Source organism: Juglans regia, chromosome 16 (genome assembly GCF_001411555.2).
Source record: "Juglans regia cultivar Chandler chromosome 16, Walnut 2.0, whole genome shotgun sequence".
In the NCBI taxonomy this organism is placed as follows: Eukaryota; Viridiplantae; Streptophyta; class Magnoliopsida; order Fagales; family Juglandaceae; genus Juglans; species Juglans regia.
The window spans coordinates 19,951,484-19,962,219 of record NC_049916.1 but is presented as its reverse complement, the minus strand read 5'-3'; the positions used below and the strand labels follow the sequence as shown (position 1 = coordinate 19,962,219).

General features: G+C 34.6%; 1 protein-coding gene across 1 annotated transcript; it reads left to right on the top strand.

Annotated features, from left to right (window-relative positions):
- The first annotated feature begins 6,915 nt into the window (after nucleotides 1-6,915).
- LOC109009255 (E3 ubiquitin-protein ligase MARCH4-like) lies at nucleotides 6,916-10,736 on the top strand. Its single transcript, XM_035686648.1, has 9 exons — nucleotides 6,916-7,000; nucleotides 7,081-7,416; nucleotides 7,928-7,999; nucleotides 8,650-8,717; nucleotides 8,847-9,003; nucleotides 9,436-9,519; nucleotides 9,666-9,755; nucleotides 9,871-9,960; nucleotides 10,205-10,736. The coding sequence occupies exons 2-9, from the start codon at nucleotides 7,171-7,173 to the stop codon at nucleotides 10,226-10,228; spliced, it is 831 nt and encodes a 276-aa protein (XP_035542541.1). The 5' UTR covers nucleotides 6,916-7,000; nucleotides 7,081-7,170; the 3' UTR covers nucleotides 10,229-10,736.

Here is a 10,736-nt window from a genome sequence, read left to right as displayed (position 1 = left end):
TGCAAAATCTAGTATAGGAATCTGCTTACCTGACTCTTGTCGTGTATAAGTTATGCCTTGGGTCCGACCTCTAACAGTATCAGAACCTAAAATAATAAACATTTACCAACCAACTAGTAACCCAAACAAGTATACTACTAGGCTTATTTAATAAAACCCTAAACCAACCCCTTTTAACCCAAAATCCACCATAAAGTAACCTAAACAACCCTTCTCAAACCATCAATATTTACACACCAGCAAAACCAAGTAAATCTCCACCCAACAACCACTTATCAACTCGTATAACTTCATAATAATCCACCCCATAACATTACGACAAACTAGTCACGTAATGCCCCAAATAGCCAACCCTTTCTCCCGGCCAGCCACATACAAATACCCCACACTGTTTAAAGATCATTCCACTCAAACATAACCCAAATGAAGAATTTTTAGCAACTTCCATCATTCTTATCACACACATCCACTCTCGACAATCACCTTAAACTCAAACAAATCAGCATACAACTCCAATATAACCAACCTATAATTCACAATGTCCATAAAACTATCATTTATCAAACATTCAACAAGCATACTATACTCATTTAGCGCACGTAAATGAGCAATATAGTCTAATACCAGTGAAGTGTCATACTTAGTATCGTGAAGTGGTCGATAAAATAAGTTAACTGAGCAATGCTTGTCCAAAAGCATACGTACAATCCTATGAACCAGCACACAATGCTACTATTGGGTTTTGTATTCGACGTTAAAACGTGATGGAAAATGATTTGACAGAACAAATAAAAATATAAAAATGAATATATCGGTAAAGATGAAATCTTACTGATGTTCCACTACAAGTCTGGCAACTGGTTGACGACAACCGACAAAAAAATAACACACTCGAACTAGGGGTTTCACAAGGCTACTCAGTGGGAAATAAAAGAAATAAAAATTTAGAGAGGTAGAATTGAAATAAGCATATAGCTATTGGTGAAGAGATGAACTTAGTGAGGGAGAGAGGGAGGTCTGAAACTTAAAGAGGCAAAAGTGAATGAGAAGTGGCTTATAGGCATGGGGCGTTTGACAGCAGAGACAACCGTAGTGAGTGGCACTGCTCGACGGGGAGGGACAATCTGCGCAAAAGACTGTGAGTGCAAATCGAATTGTGACATGAGTGGTGCAAGAATTTGTGTGTGTGTATCAGTATGAATGGATAACAGAGAATGAGAGAAACCTAGAAATAAAAAGGAAGAGAGGAAAAAAAAGACTTACCAGTGTGGAACAAAAAAAAATCAATCAGTAACAACCCTTGATGGTGGAGGTGAATGGCTAGGAGGTGGTGAAATGCTCTGCGAAGAAAAACTGTGAGGATCGAATACCATCCGAAATTGAAGAGAAAAAGAAGAAGAAAGGTACTGCAGGAGGGATTTGAGTAAATGGGAGGGAAGGAAAACAAATAAAACGGTATGGACGGGGGAGAATGGAGATCAGGGTGGAGGGATTTTCAGGTTGAGGAAAACTGCTAGAGGGAGAAGAAAAAGTTGCAGAAGTTTGGGCGTGGGGGAAGGGGTAAACATCACTGAGGGGTGAGAAAGAACAAAGGAAGAGCCCTTACCGGCATTGCTCAGGTGATGGAGCTTGTCGACGACTGCTTTAAGAACACACGGCACCAAGGTGCTCAGAGATTTGAAGAAGGAAATTCTAAGGTTTGTTATGGTGAAATGAAAAAAAAATGAAAGAAACTTAACAATTGTAATCTAAAATATGAGGTAACTGTTGAAAACGTGGAGGTAGGAAATTTCGTTGAAGAGAAGTGGGGAGAAACTGAAGGGGAAACAGAGAAAGAATCGGAGAAGAAGAAGCTAAAAAGAATGGGAAGGAAGCTTACCAAAAATGACGTCGCTTCTGGGGTTCAAAGGTTGGGTAGACGTGGTCGTGGGCCCAAATATTACACCATTAACCCCCAAGAATCCCCTTAGAGCTTTGAGGGAATTAGGAATGGGTGAACCATTCTTTCATGGCTTGTAATTTTTTGTGGATCTGCTCTTATTACTCGGGCAGAAATTAGATGGCCCAAGTAAGCAATCTCAAAATACCCAAACTTATACTTGGCTCTTTTAGCATAGAGTTGGTGCTGTTTCAGAATCTCAAGAGTCACTTTTAGATGCTCTAAGTGACTTTTAAATGCTATACACCAATATGTCGTCAAAAAACACAACAATGAACCTCCTTATATAGGTTCTAAAAATCTCATTTATTAAACTCTAGAAGATGAAGGGGGCAATGGTCAGCCCAAAGGACATAACCAAGAACTCATAGTGTCCTTCTTGAGTTCTAAAAGCCAATTTTTGTGCATCTCTCTAGGTTTAACCCAGATCTGGTGGTACCCCGACCTTAAATTCAACTTAGAAAATGTTACGGCCCTATGTAACTCATCCATTGACTCCTTCACTACTGGAATATGGAACTTATCTTTGATTGTGACACTATTGAGTTCACTATAGTCCACACAAAGGCGCCAAGTGTCATATACTTTTCTTACCAGCAAAACAGAAGATGAAAATGGGCTTTAGTTGGGCTGTATGACTTTGGATGCCAAAATTTCATTCATAATCTTCTATATTTCATAATTTTGGATATAAGAATATCGATATGGCCTAATAGAGATGGGTTTGGTTTCAGAAATTAGATTAATAGCATGGTCCTTAGCCTAGGAAGGGGTAGTCATTTAGGTTCACAGAAAACATCAATGTATGATTCTAGTAAGGACTGAGTTCTAGCTAATTGTTCCTTCTCTTCAAATAGCTCGCAGTTTTTTGCTCTTTCTAACACCTGCAGTAATATACCCCTCTTTTCTAGCTTGTTCCCTTGATTTAGAGACCTTTATTCAATTAGTTGAGTTATAACTAACCCCTTCAGTTCCACAGAATTATCCTAGTAAGAAAACTTCATAATTAGTTCCACAGGAAAAGCCCTAGCTCCAAGAGCCATTGGACACCTATGACCATGTTACATCCAACCAAGATTAAAACATGAACATCTAAGGAAAATTTCAAATTATGTATTCATACCCCTAACCCCTTCACTTTTGCCTTCATTAGGAAGCAATTCCCCATTAGTCACTCTCACTTTTACAATTTTAGTAATATGTAGGGGTATTTATTTTTCGTAACTACAATAGGATCTAAGAAGTTATAAGTTGAACCGATGTCAATCAAAATAGTAACCCAAGTTGACCCTATCTTCCCCTTAACACTTATGGTCTTAGGATTGTAGGACCTTGTAATTGCATGTAGGAAAATTCTTGGGTTCTGGTCAAATCCACCTTTAACACCTCCACTTCTCCTTCCTTCTCAGGTGATATTAATTCCTGGCCAATATCAATTTCCAATTCCTATAGCACTTCATCTAGGAGGTACAACTTAGGATTTTGGCACTTATGTCTAGGGCTCCACTTGACATTACAATGATAACATAATCCCTTCTCCCTCCTCTCCTTCATTTGGGTTTGGTTAATTTTATGGATTGGTATTGTGGGTTTTTGAGAGGTTTGATTTTCTTGAAGTGCAGTTTCTGCTAAGTGTGATATGACTAGTCTATTGTGCTTTTTGGATAGATTCATGTTTCCTCTTATATCTTGGACAAACTATATGTTGTGGTCAGATTTGAGGGGTTAAACATTCTCACGGACAACGTTATTTCATCTCTTAAACCACTCAAAAAATAACTTAGTTTATAGGTATAAGAAAGCCCTTTTAACCTATTTGACAAAGTCCCAAGTCCCTCCCCCCCTAGCCCTCTTCTTAGCCGTGTTAGTGCTTCTATTGGGTCATCATAAGCATTAGGGTCAAATCTAATCAATAATGCTCTCACAAATGTATCTCAATCTATTAATTGTCCTGACTCTTCTAAATCTTGAAATCATATCAATATTTGTCCCTCCATGTTAAAAGATACTAACAGCATACGATGGTGGGGTAGTGTGTTGTGAAAAACAAAGAAGTGGTTTACCTTGTATAGTCAATGACCATCAAGCAAAGTCCTATTCTTGGAAGATAGGAAAGTGTGTCCCATGTGTCTGCATAAGTAATTTGTGTTTTTTGCACGTGATTATATAAAAAGCAATAATCACAGGTCATAAAATTATATACAAAAAATAAATGTCTATAAATTCTCTTATAAGATAATTTTCCTTTTTAAATGCAAAAAATTTATTATTTTGCTAGAGATTTTCACAAATTTATAAATGGCAAAATATAGAGAAATAAAATAGGGACTAAAACATCGAAAATTGGAAGTCTAAGCATTGAACAAGCTACAAGAGCATACAGTAGCAAGCCAATAGTTCTACAATTTTTCAACTGCGGTCTCCATGCTTTGAAGAACAAAAACAGAGCAAGGAACAAAAACGTAGAAGACAGTGATAAGATAGTTGTTTTGTTATTCGTTCAGTCAAGGAGAAAATAAAATCAATTTATGCTATATTTCTATCACTAAGCAAGTAGAGATGGAGTGTGTCAGTGTGTATCAGTATATGTCTTCATAGAGACTTCTAAGCATGTCAGCTACATTTAAGTAGAGCTTAGGTTGGGTGTTTTGAGTGTTGAGGTGCAATTCCAAGTCTTTTAAAAATATTTGAACTTAGAATTATAATTATATAATATATGGTATTAATTGTTAAAACTTTTGGGGGGCCAATCGTACATAGTTTTGCCCCTGATAAATTCTAACATCTCGACTCTGGACTCTGGACTCCAGAGGAGGATTCTCATGGATAGGGCTAGGATTTTGATTTTTTTTTTTTGTAATTTTAACTCTTGTTTATTTTTATAGATTAGATGAGTTGATATAAAAGTTAAAATTTAAATAAAATATTATTAGAATATATTTTTTTAATATTATTTTTATTTTAAGATTTGAAAAAATTAAATTATTTATTATATTTTATATTTTATATAAAAATTTAAAAATTTTATAATAATAAGATGAGATGAGATGAAATAAAAAATTTTATAAACATAAAAGAAACCTTGAGTCAAGCTACTAACTGTTGCATGACCGTTTTATTTTATCTTTTAAGGTACGTTTGGGTAGTGAGAAGTGTTGAAAATATTTGTAAATAGTAGTGAAAAAGTAATGAAAAAGTAATAATAAAATATTAAATAGTAGTAAAAAGTATGTGAAAAGTAATAAATAGTAAAAAAATAAATAAAAATAAATAATAAAATAAAAAATAGTAATAAAAGTACTTAAAGTACTCTCACTTGCCAAATATAGCTTTAAGTTTTTAACTATCATCTCTATCTCTAGCTGTGATACTAAGGTTGTGTTTGAATGTTGAAGTGAGTTGAATTGAGTTGAGTTGAGATGATAAAATATTATTAGAATATTATTTTTTAATATTATTATTATTTTGAGATTTGAAAAAGTTGAATTATTTATTATATTTTGTATTAAGATTTAAAAAAATTGTAATGATAAGTTGAGATGAGTTAAGATGAGTTTGGTAACCAAACTCAGCAGTGGATTTCTTTTTTAGAGTTGTCAAGCCATACTGGACCTAGCTAGCTATCTTGTCGAGCCATCCTCGATAGAAATGTATCTGAGCAGGAAAATATTCCATACTTTGAGTATCCACAATGATTTAGTCAAAGTATTTAGCTATTAGAGTACTAAATATGATCATAATAAATTAGTTAAATTTTAAATAATTAAAATTTAATTATAGTTACTTTTAAAAAAAAAAATTTAATTTAAAGGTTATTAACATATATTAAATATATTTTTTATCAATTATTTCTCTCAACTTTTATTTCTATCACATATTTTATCACAATGACTGAGTTCATGTGCACATGTTCATATGTTGGGGATGGGTTCATGTATTGATATATTAATTTGAGTTAGTAATATATTAATTTAATTAGAATATGATCACTAATTAATATATAATAAGTAGAATAGTAAAATATGATAAAATTAAAAAAATTAATAATTAAAAAAATTAAATATTTTTAAAATTATTAATTACTCATTACTATATAATAAATAAATAGATAATCTAGTATGGAGATTTGATATGAATAGCTAAAACTAAATTCATCTTATATTATTTTATTGTTATATAATAAAAAAATAAATTATTTCAATGTAGAGATTTATGTAAATGGAATAGCTAAAAGTCAAATTTCTCTTATATTTATAAAAAATGTTTTTTAATTTTGACTAATCCATTGAAGATGCTACTAAAGATACTCACGTATTGGACCTAGCTAGAAATAGAGAAATTAACGTGCGGTTGTGATAATGAGATGAGTTGAGACTATTTTAAATGAAAATGAAAATTAAATAAAATATTATTAAAATATTAATTTTTAATATTATTATTATTTTAAGATTTAAAATTTTGAATTATTTTTATTTTTTATGAAAAATTTTAAAAAAAATTATAATATTAAAATTAGAGGAGACGAAACCAAACCGCCCTACGAAAAAAACGTCCGCGAGTACACTCGTCAATTCAAGTACATCCCTTCTCCAAACACTTCTTCACAGGTCCACACTACACACTGCACGGCCATGCCTTGTTCCAGGCTACAGCCGAGGTGTTCTGAGCCGGATCCGACTGGGGGAAACACAGTCCTTTTCATGGCAATGCATCTACGAAATGACAGAATTACAAGTTAGCAAACGCCATTGACGATTGGTCCTCTTGTCTGGACCTCGCGTTCACCGATCGTCAACGGGGTTTGCAAGGCAGTGGCTCAGAGGTCTCGGTATTAGCAATTTTCGACAAATTCGAAACAAGTCACATAGGAAAACTCGGACAAGCATTTCCCCTGTTATAAACGTTTCTTTTATGATGATCAAAAAAGAAATGTTTATAACAGAGGAAATGCTTATCATTATTGACAGACTGTTCTGTCATTGCATTCCCTCTCATTTCATTTTCCCTCTGGTTCTTTCTCGGAAATCTCTGATCCGCTGCCTTCCCCTGCGCAATCAAGAGGTCTCTCGGCACGACTTTCTCAATTTCGCAACATTTATTTTATCAGGATCATTATTGATGCGAGGGTTTTTGTTTTTTAGTTTCAGTTTTGGAAATGAAAGCAAGGGCGTGTTAGATATTTCGTAAGGGCTTGGACAATATCGCAGTGAATTAGAGGTTCCGGAGAGAATATGAGTGATCACTTGGTGTTGACAGGGACGGAGCAGCTGGCTGAGGGTCCTTCTGGGCCGCCCCCAGGCGCAGAAGGGGCAGGCACATCGTGTTCGATGGATAAGAATAAGAGGATTGAACAAAGGGAGGGCTCGGATGAGAAAGAATCACTGATTCAGATGGCGGAGTGTCGCATTTGCCAGGAGGAGGATAGCGTCTCCGTCACGGGCTTGGAGATCCCTTGTGCTTGCAGCGGAAGCCTCAAGGTATAAGCTTTAAAACCCATTTTTGCCTCGCTATCAAATTTGAAGTATATCAAATAAATAATTGTGATATGAAGTATACTTCATTGGGAATTTGATTGAAAAAAAAAAGAACATTTTGTAAAATAGAAAGGCAATTTTTTATTAAAAATATATTAATTAATATGTGATAAAAATTATTTAATTACCTCATGAAGAATAGAAAAGAGGCCTAAAAAAATGAGAGCTGTAATAACTAAATATAAATGGTCATTAGTGACTGTTCTTTTATTTTTCCAAGAATTGTTAAAGCTAACAAGTCACTTACTTCGGTGTTAAATGAAAGTGTTTATTAAGGTGCTTTATTGTAGGGTGGTTTTTTCTAGGAACTACTATAGGAAGTGAGAATTCTAATATTTTCTGTTTTATTTCTCCTAAAACAGTTTAACTGGTATAATTTTGTTTTTGTTATTTGGTTTTCTCCAATGTATTATTGATTTCATATATATATATATATATATATGTATGTATTCAGTATGCGCATAGAAATTGTGTTCAGAATTGGTGCAATGAGAAAGGAGATATAACTTGTGAGATCTGTCTTCAGGTATGCTTTTTGAATCTATCTTTTTGGTGATATTTTCTAAGCAGCAAACTTGATATTAAATTTGATTTTCCTCGACACTAGAATGCTTACTCCAAGTTTGAAATTTAACCATTGAAATTATTTTTTTTATGGCATCAAGAAAGCATCCTGGTACTCAAGAATGACATGGAGCAACCACACTAGTAGAAACATTTCCCCTGCTTATCAAATGATTTTCAATTTTTTTATTTATTTTAAATGCCATTCTCGAGTACTTGTATGCTTGCCCCACCATTTAACGGGAAATGAGAGAATCACTGGTCTCTTACAATAACTGACTTCAGATAGGCGATGTTTAAGGCTTATGGGGCATGGGTTGAACCACTAGTTTTCTGTTCTCTTAAGAAAATTAAATTTGAACTGCTACAAAACTCAAGACAAAAACTATCATATGTAGGATTCATAGATTTTTTGTGCTCGTTGCTTACTTACATTTTACCTTTCGATGAATAGGCTACCTATCTGTTTTCCATGAGCATATTTTTGGATCAAACTGAATGTGGCCTATTTCGGAATAATTTTGGCTGCATTATTTTCTGGCAGTAGTTTTAACTTTTATTTAAATACACTTCATTGTCAATTGTTACCTTTTCTATTTTTTTCATGTACAGCCTTACCAATCTGGTTATACTGCTCCAGGTCCTCCACCTCACCCTGAAGAGTCTGCCATTAATATTGGGCAAGTTAAATCTTCTCATTCTTTCCAATTGTCTAGGTTTATTTTTTTTGCGAGTTTTATTATTTTGCATGGTATAGATATAAACTTGAATGTACTTTTGAAACCTATGGTGGCACTTTCTTCTTTCAGTGGAAGCTGGACAATCTCTGGGACCAGTTTGGATCTTATTGATCCTCTCAGCTTGGCAACTGCAGAGGCAGAACATATATTTTTGGAAGCTGCATATGATGAGTATGCAGCTTCAAATGATAGAGTAGATGTGTTTTGCGGTGCAGCTGTTCTAACGGTAAGACCATGAATTGTAGATTCTTTGGAAGAGATAACAGATGGAGAACTTCGTGAATAGTAAAAACCTATATGCACATGCGTGCATATAAATATTAATGTCACAAACATAGTTCTGTTTGTTAGTCTATAACGTCATTCCAATAGCTCATTGGCTGCTTGCAGTATCTGTCAAAGAGTGAATAAATATTTTAGCTTTTACTGATGTTTAATATTTGATGGAAGAGAGGTTTGGGACAAATTTAAAAGAAAAAAACAAGAGTACATGGCGTGATTTTTAAGCTCTTGAAGGTGTTTCCACTTATCATGGGTGAAAATAATTTATGCCAATTACTGTCAAGTCATTTAAATGACATTTAGAAAAAGGGAAAAAATGGAGAAAATGTTTCCCATTTCTCATAATCACAGGCATTTAAGATCTTACTCTATTTAGCAGTCAATGGCCATCCTGCTCTTGCATGGTGCATTGACCATCACAGATCCTGATGGAGAAGATGGCATGTCTATTTTTTTCTCTGTAAGTGCAATTTGAACTCAAAGTTCTTTTGTTTAGCTAAATTATCATTTAATGATAAAAAAAATTAATTGTTCTGTGTGCTGCTGCACTAATAATGTTGAAGGTCGTTTAGTTCTCAAGCAAGTTGATATTTAGTTGTTCTGCAGTTCATCTTGCTTCGAGCTGCTGAGTTTCTGTTTCTCTTCAGCATTATAGCTTGGCCCATCAGAACTTTGCAGCATCGACACCATAGACAGGTCAGTCTTGCTATCTCAGGCTTGCAACTCAAAGTTCTCTTTATCTGTGTACAGCTGCACTATTTATGTTGAAGGTCCTTCAGTTCTCAAGCAAGCTAATTTAGTTGTCCTGCAGCTCTTCTTGCTTCGGGTTGCTGAGTTTCTGTTTGTCTGTGGCATTATGGCTTGGGTCATCAGTACTTTGAAGCGCCAACGTCAAATACAGGTCAGTCTCTTTATGTCACTCTTGCTTTTAGTTCTACTCTTAATCATAAACTCTTTTTATTGCTACATTCATCGTTTTAGCAATTCCACCTTTCCCTTTTTCTTCGAGGACTTTTGCTGCCTCTATGACTGCCTTTAGGTACTGGATATCATGCAGAAAACATCCATCCAGAATATATTTTCCATTTAGTAATTAGAACTGATATTGTACTTCCATTTGCGCTTAAATTGGTGTTTGGATTCAGGATCTTTCTATGATGATTGGGTGAGACGGGAGGCTGCAGCACAGGTAGCAACACAAAGTTGCTTTCATACTACAACATGGGCGACGTAGGGTTGGCAATTTTGCGGCAGCATCAAGACCCACTCTGACTTCACCCCAGGAACTTGTTTAATTTGACTGTACATGCACTGATACTACATGGTTTTCTTCTGTGTTCTACTGAAAAAGAGATTGTGCAGAAATTACGATTACTCCGTCCAGAGATTTTTAATTGAGAAAGGAACAAACAAAGAGGGAAATATGTTCTGTTGTTAATACAGTTTAGGCTTTGTTGGAAAGCCTTGACATCTCCATATTTTGTGTTATTTTTTTCCCTTCATCTCTATAAATGTATATACTAGTTGTGAGTTACCTCAAGTTGCACAGCACCCGGTTGTTATCTGGAATTTGCTGTCTTTTGTCATATAAACATGTGTTGTAACTTCAATAAACCTCTCTCTCTCTCTCTCTCTAGATGCAGCCATAAGTGTTATATAAACTACCATCTTGTTAGC